The 18719-nt window shown below is 40.0% G+C and overlaps 1 protein-coding gene across 2 annotated transcripts in view; it reads right to left on the bottom strand.

The window, feature by feature from the left end:
• Positions 1–18719, bottom strand: part of cntnap2a (contactin associated protein 2a) — a 376461-nt gene that overhangs the window by 28284 nt on the left and 329458 nt on the right. Inside the window, exons 19-23 of one of the 2 annotated variants that reach the window (XM_088071612.1) lie at positions 16344–16562; positions 13142–13171; positions 9721–9957; positions 3801–4034; positions 2561–2694 (exon numbers count right to left, since the gene is read on the bottom strand). In XM_088071612.1, the coding sequence (XP_087927738.1) occupies positions 2561–2694; positions 3801–4034; positions 9721–9957; positions 13142–13171; positions 16344–16562 (854 nt within the window). The remainder of the gene's footprint in view (positions 1–2560; positions 2695–3800; positions 4035–9720; positions 9958–13141; positions 13172–16343; positions 16563–18719) is intronic. The other variant, XM_042510367.2, reaches the window with a different exon arrangement.

Below are 18719 nucleotides of genomic sequence, written 5' to 3'. Positions count from 1 at the left end.
ATATTAAACACGACCAGTTACATATCAACTGTCTACTACGCATTATATGGACGCCACTCAACATGTCCTCTTACAACTGTTAGTGTAATATCTTTATGACAATGCTCATACAATGATTTGTATTTCCAATGTATTAGCGCCCCATGAATAGCATTGTGACATTACTTAACAAAAACTTATATAAGTTAGGTTTTGGAAAAGAAACATGGTAATGGTGTGCCTTAAAAATAACTCAGAGCCTGTTTTGTGTTCAGATTTAATTTCTACTCCTCAGACAATTATTACATCCACACTTTTGCTGGATGTTCTGCAGCATGCTTGCTAGTCACGTAAGTAGTATGTCAATAGAGATGGAGATATCGCTGTCAGCAGAATTCAATACGTCGCAACAGCTTCATCTAACTTGACATAAATGTGTAAGTTATCGAGCGTTAGCATGCTGTCACCAGAACAACCACCATGTCCTGCACTGATGACACAGTACTTGTCAAGGAAGCATTGGGATGCTGTAGCATTTACAAAAGATATGTCGTCAAATGTTTCCCAGACCAACTCGGCAAGTGGTGGTGACTGAATCACAGTGAGTCTTGGTGGTTGTTTAAACATGTATTTAGTGCTGTCCACTATTGATCATATCACCCAAAACACAAACTAATACCAGGTGTACAAAGGGTTTCGAACAGGACACAAACACTGGTCTCTTGGGGGAAAATCCTGTGTTTGACCCATCCAGCCCCCCACCCTGCCATCTTGTGCAGACTTTCACTCTTTATACTACCCCCTTCTTTAATCCTGTCAGCACATTAGTCATGATTGCATCCTTCCCAATTACTGGATGGATAATATACAAATTACTTCATATATTTGGATCATTTCCTTTGTGTCCATATGTTCTAAATGTATTCCTTTAAACATCCGGCAAACATATTGTGATTCATTGTCATTCTTATCATTTATATTTCATTTATTCTGAGTAATAAATCCATTGGTGCATTATCTGTACAAGGCCAAACCATTTGCATTGTACTTGCACCTTTTTTCCCATTTCTTTACCTAATTATGTACTTCAAACATCTATTTTCTCAATTAGATCCAAAGCAAATTACATCGACGGTCTAGTTTATTTTTTATTTTCACAGTGATTATAGTGTTAAGGTACACACTTTTCTCTACAATAACTTCTAAAATAGAGGTGATGCAGACCCAGGTTAAGTGTTTCATTGATGGAAAGTAATCCATGAGGATACCATGAATAACACAATATAGCAGATAAGATCAAACTTCATTGATGCTTGCAGGGAAATTTGATTCTGTCAGCATTAGCATTAAATCCATAGATAACAAACTGTGTGGGGTGTAAGCAAATAGCCGGATTATTAGTAAGAGCAAGGTTATACAAAATTATTGATGTGATGCTCTCAACAAGGTTCAGTAATTTTGCAAAGAGTTGGTGAGCCAGTGGCTCTACTTCATGCACTGCCTCCCTCTGGCCACTAGGGGGTAGGTGGGCTCTTGACATGTGAGCAGGTGAGTGAAATACTCTGAATATTTAAGGAAGCAGATGATAAATATAAATATGCACACTTTATGAAATAAAGTCTGAATAACTAAAAAAATAATAATTCTAAAAAATAATTCTATTAATGTTATAATGTATGACACCTGCATTAATGTCACAATATATGATGTGCAAACATGGCATTCAAGTGACATTCTACTGGAGGCCATGCATACAGAAACTGATAATTAGATGTTCAAGAATTTAATTTTTTTGCATCTAATTTTAGAAAAAGACCCTCCCATGACAATTCATATACTGCCCATGCAACTACAAAATTTACTTTGATCTGGATGCATCCAGTAACTACGTTTCACAGGAGGCTGCCATCCATCTAGGGTCCTCCTTAAACTGCAGCCAAATCGCAGCATTTTAGCCCACAACAAAGTCTGTAATAGTTTAGCTGAATTCTCACTCCATCCTTGACAGCCACTGACTGAGGCTTGGCTGTATTGATCTGCACTAAGCTGTTTAGCTGCACAAAACTCGAGAGCACACAAACAACCCCCCACGCACAAATACAGCTACACACAAATATATGTGCACAAACACATTGTCATGCGTGGACGCAAACACGCTCACTGTCTCTGTCTCTGTCTCACACACAGGCAGCCACGCACACCAAACACACAAAAAATGCAGCGGCAATCACACAAAAACAGCACGCAGTCATACAAACACACACAGATCGATGCTTTCTCTCTGTTGCTATACTTAGGCTGTCTACTGGAAGTGGATTAACAGTGGCAGAGGACAAGCACTTTCATCACAGCAGAAGACAGAACAGGACACTGCTCTACCCTCTGACTTAATGCTAACTCTGGCTGGGCCGGTGTGATTGTGTACTTGTGACTGAGAGTATGTGTGTACTGGATGGCAATCCCATGCTTTCCTTGGTTGCTTTTAAGGAGGATCTTGAAATTGAACTGTAAGTCTTTCCAGTTCTTAATCTAAAAGCCAAAAATATGTCTTTGAGAGTGACCACGTGTGTGCAGGCCATACCTGGATGGTGATGCTTCTGTCAACACGGGACATGTTTATGCTATGTGGCTGTCCGTTGGCAAGGTTACGCTGGTCCACATCTATCGAGAATGGCTCCCTCAGACCTCCCAGGTTATACCGCACCTGTAGTGAACCTGAAGACACATGTGGCAGTGGTTTGAAACCCGGTCTGGTTATGTGAAATCTCACCTTTGCTTTTTCACCTCTCTAAAATGATTAAAAGGTACACTATGTAGGCTTGTCGGCTACTGTTTGTATAAACCAACCCCAGAATTGCTCTCGTTTGGCAATTTGCCTCAGTGCATGTGTGTTTTTTCTGTGCTGTGTCTCTTGGATGCCTGCTGCTTATGATCTGGCACCTGGTCGCCACACTTTAATAAAGTCCCGACCTCACCTGAGTGCTGTGGTATTACACGCCCATAAACGTCTGGTAAATAAGAAAATACAGGCACAGACCTGAGTCTTTGCTGATAAATACACTACCAAACACTTCTAGTGAGTCATGAGTGATGACTGAGAGGAATTACTTCTGTATGTCTATGCATTGTTTATTAGAAAAATCCTTCACAGGTAGTATATCTTTTCGCATGAGCTCTCGTAAATCAATACTTAAATAAGAACAATGAATTTTCTAGATATTTCTCGAGTACTGGCTGCAAAACCATAATCGCTAATGGGTTCCCAAGTAATGAGTGTGTTGCTAATGGGTGACACAGAAGACTAGCTATTTTTAAATTCATTTAGTTCATTATGCACTTTTTTCTTACAGAAATATTCTGACTGAAGTCAACACTTAAGGCCAAAATGTAATTCTTTTTGAAGTGGAGGTGCAAGCAGGGGTGAGGAGTAGGGGGTGAAACCCATATCTTGACAGGGGATTATCGATATTTACTATCTCAGGGCCCTGAGTGCGCAGGGGGCACCAGAATCTCTATCTGCACCCCTAGGCAGTGTGAGTATTTTGTAGTTTTATTTTGGTGGTGCACATCAGCTGCTAAAACGCTAGATGGCACTGTCAAATTTTTCTGAGTTGTCTTTCATCAAAGTACTTTGTTGCCTATCAACCGCTCAGTGGGAGGCTATGACTGGGGAGGATTTTTGGAGATTATAGAAGTTTCCAAAATGTGCTGCAAGGTCAGCCTTAAAAACATACTTTGCAGCACTAACAAGCATTACTCCAAGCAGACTTCTCAGTAGTGAGCAATTGCAAATTGTGTGTGTGAGTGTGTGTGGATCTTACCATTCTGCCTTAAAACCACAGCCAGATAATCCTGCGTCTTGGAGCTGACATACATGAGAATAGCGGGAGCGTTGGATGTGCTGAAACTGAAGGCTACTTCCTCCTTTGTTAGATTCACTTCATGCGGCGACAGCTGGTGCGTCAGGATCTTTGAGTCTCTACTGGCTCCTGCAACTGCTTCGGGCATGAAGTTATACTTGACCAGCGTTCCTGCCTCAAAGAAACCCCCAACATCTGGGTGAAAAAAAAGAAGATGTGTGAAAACAAATGTTATGTATGCAGGTGAACACACACAAATACAATAAATAGTGCTTGTCAATCAGGGGCGTGTCTATGGAGCACACCCCTACAATCTGACTGGCTACCCCTGGTGCCACCACGTTATGATCAGCTATCAGTTTGAGGTGTTTGATAAGTAAAGTAAGTTTTCGTTTATAGGTGCATTTCAGTCTTAAACCTGAGAAGCAGTAATGTGCCAGAGTAGTGTCTAGTCTGACTAATTTTATGTATAAATACATTGATACAACTGTTAAAAAGTATCTTCTCAAAGGCTTATTTATTTTCATTTTTTGGCACTTTCACTTTTGCAAAGTTTGGCACTTCAAATAGCAAAAACGATATGAATGTTTTTTGTTTTCTATATAAAAAAAACAGATCAAACCTTATAAAAAGCTATGCAAATAAAAAAAATACATCTATGTATAACAAAGCAACGGCAAAAGAAAAGACAGAAAAAAAACCTCAATCAAATAGAAGCAGCATGAAAGCACTCATAAACTCACGGATGCCACCACACAACAGGCCAGACATATTAAATAGCCATGGAGAAATAAACACACATAAATATGGTAGTGTTCAGGAGGTGCAGTAAAGTGGGTGTTAAATTGCTGTGCTCTAGCATCTGAAACCAAACAATACAATGTTTACCAGTACATTAACAGAGCTAATGGCATATTCCCGCCATTCCAGGAGGCTTATTGATTCTTGTAATCAAGTGTTGAAAAGAAAGGACCAACAGTCCTGTTATGCTCCTTGTGTGTGTGTGTGTGTATGCATGTGTGCACAATCCCTGCGTGTCAGTTACAAAGGAGAAAAATGGCACAATGTGCGTGAAATTAAAGAAAATGGTTAGAGGGAAAGCAGCACGCCTCGAGTGCATGTCTGTGTGTGTGTGTGTGTGTGTGTGTGTCTGTGTGTGTGTGTGTGAATGCCATGGAATATTTCTTGACATGTTTGCCTCCCCTGTGTGGCAGTGGTAAAAATGTATAACTACAGCCCTTACGAGTAAAGAATAATAAGTGAACACATTTATGCATCTTATTTTAAAGCTTCACTTCACCCTTCGTCTCCCACCAGACGATAAATACTTCAAGCTACATTACTTAAATTTAATAGAAGGCTTATTACTGGAAAATGGGCAAGTTCTTTGACTGGTATCTGCATACAGGCAAAACCTCACTTCCATTCAGCTCCACCACAATTTTATCCTCTATTCTGCTGTGCACTGATATCATTTCAAGCCTTGAAAGTCTGGAGAGACCCATTTTACCAATTGTTGTGTTTTAACCAGGCGGAGAGCTTGTGAAGTTTTCAAACAGCCTCTTTCTCACTTTGTTTTCTGATGCGGCTGGATTGTTTGCTGTCTGCCAAGATCCATGCTGCTGGGTATTAACTGAATCAAACTTAAATCTGACAAAATGCAGTATTTCTGTCAGAACAGCATGCTTGATTGAATTCCTTAAATCAGTTACAAAACAATATGGAAAAACAAATCAATAAAACAAGCCTCAATATCTATGGCCAAATGACATCACAGGAAAAAAAGTTTGTTTCTCACCTCACAGTTATTAACAAATAATGACTTCAATCTTTTCATTTATAAATGCATACACTGAGAAATATGTAGTTATTAGAATTAGTCACATTAAATTGAGTTGGGAAATATCCAATTATGTTAACCTCGCTATGTATTTTAGGTCAATATTGTGTTATTTTTGAGAAATGAAATAAGAATATTCCAAGTTTACATCCTAAATTTACTGCTTTTCATCAAATGTCAGGTCAGATATTACATATTAGCCACCTCTTCACTCAAAACATGTCATACGAGCAAGATAACACTAGCATTGTGAGTTGGTTTGCCAGCTTCCACAGATGAAAGTTTTAGGAGGCCAGACCATCTACCAATTCTCTCTAAATGCAAGTAGTACTTTGTTTGATTTGGAAACAGAAGCCCTGATCTCATGGGACGTGTATTACCAGGAAGCTCATGTGATTTAGAAACTAAGTCCCCATGGGATCTCCTTGCTGTGTAGCGAGATTAAAACATAATATTTGACAGGAAAAAAGGCAAAAAATACACGTAGAAAAACAAACAAACAAACAAAAAACCTAAATCCGACCCCAAATCTCAGATGAGGATGCTGTTTTACAGGGCACTAATATTATCACATGACCTCTGTGTCTGGCAAAATGTGATAATTTGTGGTGGAAATTCTACTTGCGAACACATGGACATGGCAGATGTCACGGGATTAAGATCACAGACAACCTTTGCAATTATTACTAGAGGTGCTCAGTTTGAAGTAAGCTATTAATGTATTTTTAGCAAGTGAGTGAGTATGTTAACCTAGCTAATGTTATCAGGTCTTTGCTGTGTTATTTTTGTGGAATGTAATTATAACATTTCCCCAGTTTACTTCATAACTAAATAGCATCTTAACATTTTATTAGTTTTAGTTCTGATGCTTTGACCAAATTACATATTAAGCCTCATTCCCACTATACTAAAAACCTGCAACACCTGCTAACATCTGGCTTTTTAAGGCAATGGGAAAGTGTACAATTGGCATTCACACCTGAGTCAAATGACTGTAGTAGACATAAGTAACACCCAAATGAATGTGCGAATTTCAGCTCTTTACCCGGCGAGATGCAATAACGCGCCGCCACTCATTTCTACCCATCTCCTCCTAAGCAGCGTTAAAACATTGATCCAAATTAGTCTGCACAGAGTTTGAAAGAGACTGAGTAAGTAAGAACAGTAACCATCATAAAGTTTCCTGATATTGTACACGAAGTACTCCAGTTACTGGCAGTTTGTGAGTGAACATAATTTGTGACAACTAACTAAGTTATTATGTGGTGCAACCTGTTTTCATTTAGTGGTGTGTTAATCTCTAAGCAACCACTTACCTATATAGTGAAATTAGATTAAGGGTAAACTTTAAGAGGAGCTTCTTAAACTGGCCTCAATCTTGCCATTCTCTAAACTTTAAAAGATTCATACATTTTATCTTTATTTCATACAAGCTATAGATCATGCGGGGCCTTTGTGTAGCCTGTCTCAGCCTTCTCTGCCCTGCTGAGAGAAAAAGAAGAGAGACCCCGACTTGCTGCCCAGAGCCACAGCAGCAACACACATAACTGTCTGGAAGCATAAGAGGGAATGAAAAACGCTGCTTCAGGGCAGGGGCTCTTTGTGTGTGCGTGTGTGTGTGTTTTATGTCAGCGCGTGAAAGTTTTGGAAAGGGAATTTATGCATGCATGCAAACCTCTACAGGTATTTACAGACGTGTGCGTGTGTCCATGTAAATGTATATACATGTGCACACCGACTCCATGTGACCCTCAAGGGCAGAAAAGCAGAAGAATGAGAATGTAATAATAATAATACTGCGGGGTCCCCTGAGCAGTGTGTAAATATGGATACAATGGAAATGCACTATGCAATTATGGCTGGCTTCATGCATTTTTCACTTGCTGGGAGGACAGGGGGAAAGGGGGAGAAATTCGGAAAGAGAAGAGAAAACAGCAGAAGGGCAACTGGGAAAGAAACAAGGAAGTGAGGAGCAAAGGGGAGATATAGAGGGTAAAAAGAGTAAAAAATGAGGAAGGAGAGGGAAAGGAGACTAAGAACAGGGGGTTGAAAATTGGAAAAAGGGAGCAAACAGGGAGGAGATGAGGGGTAGGAAGGCAGCAAGAAGACTAAAAGTTGAGAAAGACATAGGACAAGAGTAAAAAAAAAAAACGGGAAAAATAAAGAATGAAGGGGAAATTCACTAATAAAGGATTAGTGATGGGTTTCTAGAGCTTAAGGAGAGACAGATTTAAGACTTTTCAAGACATTTTAATGCTCAGAACTCAAATTCAAACAAACAAACATACAAATAAAAAAATAACCAACAATTACTCAGGGATAGTTTTTGATAATTTCATATACAAAATGTAAGGTTTCATGATACAATGTCAGAAAATATGATTGAAGATATTTTAATATCATATAAGCCCTTTGTTTTTTTAGATTAACGCATTTAATGCCTATTCAGATGTTTAATGGTGGGAAGGAAACCTGGGACGGGAAATATGGGTAAAAGAGATGAAGGAGAGAAGAGAAAGGCGGAGACGAAGAGGACAGAAAATAAAAGATTTTATGGAGGAAAGTCACACAAAGCAAGAAGAGGATGCAGCAAATTGTAGGTAAAAAGGACATGGGACAGAGAGATGAGAGAAGAGGACAAAAAATAGGGAACGTGTATGAAGAGTTAGGGAAAAAGGGGAACACAAGGAAGAAAAACATAAAGGAAAACAAAGAAATGAAAGCAGTGTTGACTGAAAATGAAGAAAAGGAGGAGACAGGGGAGGAAGAGGAGAGTCACATCATGTACAGGAACAAACAGACACAAGGGTGTGCTCTCTCCCTTTCTTTGCCTCTCCCTTTTTCTGACACACGCACAGACAAATACATAAACACACACAAACACACACCCTCGCACAGACAGTAATCTCCATTCTCTAAATCCTGAAATGCCTGATTGGTTATGACAGGATTCAGAGGAGCTCATGTCTTACACTAGCATATCACCACACACGGTCGCCCTCTTCCCTGGCCTTACACGCGCACGCACGCAGACACAGGCACACACACTTTGCTTTTCTGTCATCTTGTCACCCCCCTGCCAAGAGCACAGGGGAAAAAACACTATTAGGCTTTAGGAAACAAATTAATTCACGTGTCGGGGATCAAGTCTCTGACTGGGAGCTAGCAGAAAGCCTCTGACAGCACTGCTGCTCTTCTCCCCAGAGCATTTTATGAAAACTTGTTTTGGGAAGTCGAACTTTAATGCTGCATCTAATGAATCCCTGTGAAACAAACATGATGTTGTAGCAATATGCAACAGTGCAGAGCTCCAGCGTGACATTTCTCATCTTTGAACTTCAAAAATCTGGAGCTACCAAGCGCTAAGCGGTGTGGCGTGTTTCGTTGTTTTAGTTTGATCTCGTGGCTCTGCATCTGCACAACATTAACATTCAGCGAGAGTAAAGTCGAAAGTTAGGGAGAATTGGGTAAGCACAATATCACTCTCGATCGATGCCTTTTATTATAAGCCCAAACACTCTCAACACCGACAGCTCCAAACCGAATAGGAAGTGAGGACAATCACAGAGCGCGGCAAAAATCACAGTGGGTTGTCAGGCAATGAAGCTCATTGAAACACAACTACTCCAGCAGTAATCATGGCGCTATTTGCCTCTGGCTTTGTGAACTAAAGAGGGACGGTGCCAACAATAACATTGTTACACAAGGATGCCCGTAAAACTTGATGGAAAAGCATTAGCCGAGAGATTATGACTCAGTGTGTCACCCTAAAATCTCGAGCAGAAAGGTAGTTTGTTAGGTTTGAGGAAGGGAATAAAAGAAATGAAAAAATCATTTATCTGCTACAGTTAGATACCTAAGGGAATTGCAAAAAAACCCTGCAGTGCTGGCAAATTGGAAATAAAATCTGTACCTGAAAGCCCACACAAAGACAGATTGTCTTTGCAACTGAAGTTTTGAAGATGAAAAGCAGCGTGATGCATTTATAGTGCCATGATCTATCGTCAATTAGAGGCTGAAATTTCCTAAAATGCCTCTCACCTCTGGTGCAGAATGGGCCGTCATAGGCAGTGGCAGTGCAGTCACACAAGTAGCCGTTGTACTTCTCCACACACTTCCCTCCGTTCCGGCAGTACATCCCAAAACTGGTGCAGTGGCCTTGGCACCCAGGCTTGACCCCAGGCGTGACCTTAGCCCTCTCTTCCAGGTCGAGGGTGATGCCGTTCATCCGTAGGGCTCGGATACAGCCCAGGAAACCCCTCTGCCCCCCTGCGGCACCTGAGGAGTGAGGGAGGGAGGAGTGGGAGGGAGAACAGTGAAGCAAAGATATGTAGCATTAGCAGATAGGAAGGAAACAAATAAAAAAGACAGAAGAGAGGACAAATGGAAGTCAGGGTCACAAAAGTCCTTTTAAATGTAAGAGGCTGTTCTCTTTTAGAAATGTTTATATCCAAACGCCTGGAGGAAGCCACTGATGTCACGTTAATCGTTCCAACTCTGATGCCGTTCTTGAAACAACCTTCAACTCGTTTGATTTCTTCACTAATTAAAACAGCCTAATGAACGCTGCGTCTTAATGAACATCTTACAAGCGTACACATGCTAATGGACGCACGAATGCGCGTAAACTACAAACTACAAACACACACATTTAAAACACACTACACACAACGCACCTGGCTTGAACGAGTCAATATAAGCATTAATGCTTAGCCTTGGGGTGTCGATAGCCATTCCTCTAAAGTGCCTCCATCGTCATTCTGGCCTTGCACCATTACAGTCTAACTACCCATTAACTTGGACAGAGTAGGGGTGTTAAATAGATTAATGTGCACCTAAATGACTATAGCAATAAACACACTCATAAACATGCACCCACAGGTATAGATTCGAATGTACACAAGCACACCCGCAGAGGACGGTTACGCTGTATGGATAAACACATGAGCATGGGCGCACACTCACACACACTATCATTAACAAGAGCCGAGGGGCATTTTAGTTATTAAAACCTCTCAAATGCATCCTTTGGATTACAGAGAAGTGTCCATTCAAGAAGACACGTTAGGGGAGACACGTACGGCTTCCTCCCAGCTGCGTTCTCACACACACACTTCTGCTAGCTTAGCCACACACATATAAGACGCAGATCTAATAAGATTACTTATACATGTACTTTGATTTCCTCCAGCCGATACATTATTCACATATCTAGATGCAGCTGGGCTTTCACACGCTTTCTCCACTTTCCGATCCCACAAAGGGTTTGACTTTTAGTAGACCTGTTAATTAATCCATTTTGTACCACTGATTGGCTGGAGGTTTCTGCCACCTGTTTACTCAGGTCTAAATCAGTCTGTGATTAAACGGACAGCAGGCATGGAGGCCTGCGGAGACCAGGGAGGACACGTACGCGGGTATGCACACATACATATAGCACTCACACACAGATGCATACACCTTCTGTACCACTCACAAATGGTGTGTAATAGTGCCTGACTGATACTGAGTCAAGTCAACATTGGCCTATCACAGATATAAGCGTTTTGGCGAATATGGTGGCAAAAATGTAACACTGTGCTGTGAATTATGACTTTTTAAAAGGATGCATTTATATACTGTATATGTGCATCTTTGTTTTTCTTAATTGAGGAAAATATATTTTGCTCCATGTGTTTATCAAATTCAATTGTATATAATCTTTGGTTGCTACCAAATCTGGAGGATCCTGAATGTGTCTTAATTCCTTAATAAATCATTCTTAGTTTTTCATTTTTCTTAAAGATCTACTATGCAGGATTTCCCTAAAAACAATGTTTACACTGATACAGAATTAACCCCTCTCAATCATTATTTATGACCCATTAGAAGTGTATGACAGGGATGTTTTTCTGTAAAGACTCCGCCTTCTGTATTTTCCTTTGTTCTTCTTATTTTCAGTGTCAGGACTCTAAAGGCATGTACCCCACAGCAAAAGGTACCGACCGAGTTCCGAGTTAGCAGACTGCAAAGCTTTTGGTTTCTAAAGCTAATTTCCTCCTTCATGACAACTTTTCAGGGGGCGAATTTTTTCATCTAATTAACCCGTTTACATGAATTTTTTTTGTCCTTGCTTTCTTAGTCAGTTTGACCCATAACTCCTCCATACCTCCACCTCTCACCCAAATATGGTCACTTCTGGCTCTGAAAAACCAAGACTGCGACGGTCAATATGCAAACTACATACTACTACACCCTGGCTACACCCATTATTTTCACAGACTAAGTTTACAGACAGTGACCAACAATCCTGCATAGTACACCCGTCAGTAACAGCCTTCAATTGAGTATTGATTGAACTTTAGAACACACACACACACACACACACACACACACACACACACACACACACACACAAACATAGAGCACATCATTTAATGGCTACACAGACAAACTGAGATGAATACAGAAATTCAGACACATTAGCAGTACTAAAAGTCAAACACACATGCAGCAGGTGTCTGCACCTATTTATTTATGGGTGTGATATACGTGGCTCAAGGGCATGTTACCCTGTAATGTCTACCTAATGAGGAAACATTTTATATTCATTAGGCTATACACAGTACACACATATACACACATATACACGCTACAGCCAAATTAGCAATTAAAAGAGAAGTCATAAAATGTGACCTTTTGACCTTCGCTGTAGGTGTTTGATTATGTTAGTGAGGATTCTCAACTAATAAATAAACATGCAATATGGACTTCAACACTGTATGCAGACATACAGCATGCATTTATATGTATACAGACTGTGCTTTTAAGCCTGATTCAACCATGCAGATAATTCCCCATCCGCCTGCACATCTGCTGCACTGCTGTTTTTCTATGATCACTGTGTAAGTGGGTTAATAGGATGATGGTATGTCCTATTTCTTTCAGTTAGTCTGCACTTTAGGATGCAATTTATATTGGTTTTAGATGAGTATTTTTGATTCATATGGTCTAAATGCCATTTCAAAAGCATTCCTAACCCACCGGCAGTTCCAGTGGGGAGATATTATCATAGAAATCCCATTTCACCAGCCCAGTGCTCTATATCTGTTAGTTTATGGCAATGTTTTTCCCCAACTATCTCTCTTAAAGGTTCATAATGGGCTTGCCTCTGATGGATCACTGCGCGGAAAAAGCACGTGTGCGTTGCAATAAGTGTGAGTGTACAGGCAATCCTCACACTTGTGCGTTAATGTTGAGCATAATTCAAAAAAAGGAGCAGCACGAGAGCCGTAACATTTCAGAAGATTAATCCTGGCTAAAGTTTAATTATCACCAATGTGGAGCTGCAGCAAAATCACAACAAAACACATTTAATTTGAACTGTAGGTCTGCATACGTGTGTGTACTGGGAAAACTGAAGCTGCTATGTCTGCATCAGTATGAAAGATACATTTCATTACAATCATTAAATGTTACCTACTGTCTTGACAGGTGAGCGAGGCGGGCTTCCCTGTGACAGGTGTCACACACATGCAGTGAGTAGAAACAAGCAAGATGTCGATCCATGAGGACAGAGACAAACCAAAGAAAGACAAAACAATCCAAGCATGAGAGAATCGAGCAAAAACATGCAAAAACATAAAAACGCGCGGTAGCCAGCATTAATCAAGAGGGAGATCAAAAAGAACAGATGGTGGCATTAAATAAATAAAATGTGGCAAGACTGATAGTTATGTGCATGTACGTATGAAGTGAATTGGGGAGCTAAAAGTTAACAGTGTGAAGTAAATGACAGCAGGCTGATGGTATAACATTTACTCTCAGGGCCATTAGAGCAAATGAGCCACTGTGCAGTAAACACTAAAGCAATCAAATGCTTGATGAGGAGCATATTGATTGAGAAAGAGAGAAGGAGATGATACAGCGATAGATATCAGAACAAGGTGAGCAAAAATAAAGCTCCCTGTTGCACTTCCCTACTGTGTGATCATGCAAAATCATACAAACATAATCTTGATCATTTTTTTGTTTAGGTTTCTGGATTACATTGTTTGTTTCTATCTCGCTGCATTCAAACAGCCACAGCAGTATCAATCGGAGACGATGTGATGTGAAGTGGTGAGGGATGGTACGAGGAAGAATCAGGTGAGTTCAGATAACATCTTGATGCCTGCAGGGCTCTGCTAAATCTCTCCATCAAACACAAAAAGATCTTTTCTTGATGTCAGAGGGCAAATCTAAACCACTTCCTTTCAGTGGCTGGGTCACTTCCTGTGTGTCACACTTAACCTTCTCAAAGCAAACCTCAAATGAGGATTAAGCGGGGATTAGAGATTAGATATGAGAGGTTGCTGACACCTTTGTTGCAGATGTTACATATAAGTTTCTTCCTGCTGTTACTCTATCTTCCACTATCTCTGGTGTTTTTAGATATGTGCCACACGCAGCAGTCTTCTCCTGTCTTTCTTCGACAGAAAAGTCACACATGCAAATGAGGCCGAGGCGCTATCTGGAAGCCATTACGTTCCCGGATTCATAGCTGCGAGGTGCAGCTCAGTGACGAAACCTTTCTTGCACCTTTCCATTTCCCTAAATGAAAGTACAAATACACTGAGAGGCAAATTGGGACATGATAAGGTGAGGATGCTTCAGCAGCGTTCAAATCAGCAAAAGTGATGAGACGGTGAAATTATATTATAAACGGGGATCAGCGGGGTTACAGCTATCACATCGGGATGCCTGATTGGAATTTGGAACAATCTCCTTTGGGCAGAACTTTTTTTCCATGAGATAGAGGGAACTCTGTGATCCGCCTCAGCACTTTTCCCTCCATCCGCAAATCCCCGAAACTATTTTAGCCCCAGAGTTTGGTTTATAGCGTATTGACAGCTCAGCACAAAAGGTAGAATGAGACAGAGAAGTGAAAGCATAGCGAGAAAAGTGGACAGATCTTCTGCCATTTGAACCGTTGATGAGCTTGAGGGGCATTGTGTGGAGAGGAGGATGAAGCTGTGAGGAGCTAACCACTCCATCTCACAAAATTTAAGCATAATTGGTGTGATAATAAGGGCTTGATCTGTCTGATAGAAAGTGTGTGTGTGTGTGGGGGGGAGTAAGGAAAGTCGGAGGGTTGATATCGTCCTTGTGCAATAATAGTTTCTTAATCCAAAGAAATATAAACGCTGAGTCAAAGTATTAAAGAATGAAAGAAATGACCTCTAAGTGAATTAAGTTAGTTTAAGTCACACGCCCTCACAGCCAGCACAGAGTGCTCAGTTTTAACTTTATTAAAACTCTGATCACTTACACGGATTAGTTTCTGAGGACGTGTGTGTCCTCATGCATGCATAACATAAGACGAGAAATGGCTCTGTGTGTGTGTGTGTGTGTGTGTGTGTGTGTGTGTGTGTGCGCGCGCGTGTGCGCTGGATTAACATGAACTTAATTAGCAGTGGTTGTGGCTAAGCTGGACTGAAGCCTCTTTAGAAAGAACCCTGCGACTTCCTGTAACGGCGGCTACATTTTTAACTTCTGAAACAATGGATATCTGCATCTGAGGGCGACATCACTGAAAAAAGACAGCACAGAGGGTTTATTTCTTAATTCTATCCAATTACGAATACTTGGGTGAAGTCTATTCAGGCATTTGTCTTCCACATAAGAAACCTTGATTATTGTGTGTTTATCTCATTGAATGTTCCTCCCACACAAACTAATTTTAAATGTTCAATTGAAATCAAACGTGTAGATGTGAGCTATTCTTACACATAGGGGTTGTTAAAGGAATAGTTTACACCTTAAATAAGCATTTTTATTTCAATACCTCATTATGTGTCACATTGAATTCCTGAAGAAAATGTTGTTTTTCCTGCACTCCTCCGGTAAACGGAGAATACAAAAACGGAGGAAATTCTTAATGGATGAAAGTCATAGATGTTTGCGTTCAATATCTAAAAGAAACTTTATCAAAACATCCATTTACAAATGTTCACAAAACTTGTAGTATAAACCAAGTCTCATTTATTCAGTCATATGCTCAGAACTTACAGACAGACAGCACTTTCCGACAGGTAACAGAACAGAGAAAAAATTATCTATGCACTTTTAAGCCTTTTAAGGCTTTTAAGTCTCCACTGACAGAAACAGTTATTTTACCTTGCTGAAAACGGGACCTGCTGGTTTACTGCTGCCATGATCACTTAGTTTGTGTTATTGTGTGACTTTGGTGATTCTGTATTAACCCTTTTAAAAACCAAAGTCACACAGTATCACAAACTATTGGTTAAAGCAGCAGTGCAAAAGCAGCTCCGGTGTTCAGTGAGGTAAAATTACTGTTTTTGTCCATAGAGTCTGGCTTTGAAGAGAACACAGATAACACAGAAAGTTTTCAATTTTAGTTCAATTTCCTGTCAGAAAGGACTGTCTGTTTGAGAAGTACTGAATATATATGACAGGATATACCATTTACATTATACTGCAGGAGTTGTGTGACACTTTCTAAACTGATGTATTGATGTAGTTTTGATGTCAAACGTGGTCACCAGTTTACGTCAGTTCATTAAGAATTTTCCACATTATTGGATTCAGAAATTCTACAGTTATAGATATACAAATTGTTGCATGGGGGGTGAAATATTCCTTTAATTGTTTGGGGTGAGTGTGTGTGTGTGTGTGTGTCTTACCCACATAGAGCTGGCTGAACAGCTCTAGCCGTGTGTGCCCCTGTGCAGGAGCAAGCTGAGATGTCCGATATGTCTGATCCAACTGAAGGACTGACTCTTTTACGTTTCGCTCCGCCATTACACGATGCCATTGGTCATCGTTGAGGGGCGTGGCTGAATGCACTGTTAATTCCACAGGCCCATTTCCAACGTCGAAGGAGAAGGAGATGACTTTCGGAGCTGCACAGAGAGTGTGAGAATAAGAATGAATCACTTCACCTGGAATCCTAGTTATTAAACCACATGAAGCAAACATCGCAGCTTTCTAAAACTCATAAGTCCCTGTTCTGTCATAGTCCACTCTGCAGGTAAATATGCGTTCAATTTCTAATCTAATGGCTCATTTGTTTCAAGGCCATTCATTTGGCTTGTATAGATTTCAGCTTTGCAATACACGACTGCTCACAGCTTTGGACAGGACTAATCTCACAGACAGTCGATAGAAGCCAGGAACTGTAGGCTTTGTATGACATAAAGTTATATCGCAGCAGTTTTCATGTTCTTTCTTTCTTCTTCTTTTTTTTTTATTCAAATCTTGATCTTTTTGAGGTTTCCCTAGTTTTGATGGAGAGATGAAAGTCAAAGATAGAAGAAAAAGATAGAAGGAGAAAAAAGAGAGCAAGAGTTGGAGATAAATGACAGCGAGAGTGTGTAAATGAACAAAGAGAAGAAAAGTGAAGGGAAATGGATGAAAAATGAGGGCAAGATGGCCTTGTTTTTCTGCATGATTAATTTCCATCATCTTAGAGTAAGTGGATTTTTGTGTGTGTGTATTTGGGATGTGCTATGGGGAATTAAGGAAGCTGAAATGCCATAAAGTTTATTGCTTCTACGCAGTTTAGTGGCCTACTATTTAACACACCAACAGGGGGCACTGTTATACCTTTTTATGACCATGACCGGTCAAATGCACATCTGAATTACAGTGTGTGTGTGTGTGTGTGTGTGTGTGTGTGTGTGTGTGTGTGTGTGTAGGGGGGTGTGTGTGTGTATGTGTGTGTGTGTGCGTGTGTGTGTGTGCTTCAGCCTACCAACTGTCCATTCCAGATGTTTTTGCTTCTGCAGCGGTGAGGTCAATGTCTGAGGGCTTTTAACCTCTCTGTAGGGAACAGTGATCAATCTGTACACTGTGTGTTTGTGTGTGTTATAGCAGAAAGGGAGTTGAAAAAGACAGGCAGAAAATGTATATGTGTGGGTTTTTGTTTTCACCTCTATCTCAGCAATCTCCAGGAGATCAGATATTTGAAATGTTATTTTGAGACACAACTAACCAGACATACCAGACAATGTCCAGCTTGATATTTTTTGCGGGGCAATATGGACAAAATTGAATATCACAATATTTTTGAACCAAAGCAAGCATTAAAAAACGGTCACTAGGAAAATGGTTAAATCCAGTAACAAATACTTTGAAAGAAAAGTATGGAATCATTTTGGAAATATTTAGAATGGAAAAGTTGACTTTGAGGATCAAGAGAGAAAATTCTATCAAATTTGGAATAAATGGATTGAAATTATTACCCCATTACAAGCAGACTTTGCATGACTCCAGTGATGATTTATCCTTATTTCCCCTTCTTGATGAAAAAAGTTAATAGAAATATAAGCTTCATTAGTCCTAATGTTTCATAGTTACGTTTTTTTTTTAGAGTTTGAGTAATGCATATGTAATAAAGATAAACACAAAAACTGAGGTGAAAGTACAAGAAGTGGGTTGCATACATGTGGATATACGGGTGAATATAGATATGTTAAACCTGTACATGGTACTCACTCACAGAATAGGTTGTTGCTCAACATTCCAATAAAAAATAAAATGAAAATAAGTGAATAAAACCAGGAAAAGACAACGCTTAAGATATTATCACATCGAGTCATACTTCATATGACTACAGTTTAAAGATGACAGTTCTCTCATCTTTTCTAGCTGCAAGACACTTTTGGTTTGGATTCATTATTTCATAATTGAAGTTATGTGTGGTAATTTCCGCCAACACGAGTTATGTGTGGACGAGAGGCATTCAATGAATGCTTGCCACGGCAAAAAGTCAAGGGATTTTTTTGCCTGGACCTATAAACTGAGGCAAGCAACAATGAGAAAACAATGAGGGAATTATTTTTTTTGCTGCTGGAAAGACAATTTGCAATTGTCACATTAAAACCCAATTTGACTCTTTTCTTAATGTTGGTAGTACTGTGAGACTGCTGTATAAAAGCTATATATTCTGGGCGGTGCCATATGGTTGTTATTGGCACCAGTGTGCTGCAGTCATAGAGATGATGAATAACCACTTCATAGCTCTATATGTTACTGCTTAATTATGGCTTAATTAGGCT

This window comes from Plectropomus leopardus, chromosome 21 (genome assembly GCF_026936395.1).
Source record: "Plectropomus leopardus strain MGB_pleo_1.0 chromosome 21, ASM2693639v1, whole genome shotgun sequence".
NCBI lineage: Eukaryota > Metazoa > Chordata > Actinopteri > Perciformes > Serranidae > Plectropomus > Plectropomus leopardus.
This window is presented reverse-complemented; position numbering and strand designations above follow the sequence as displayed.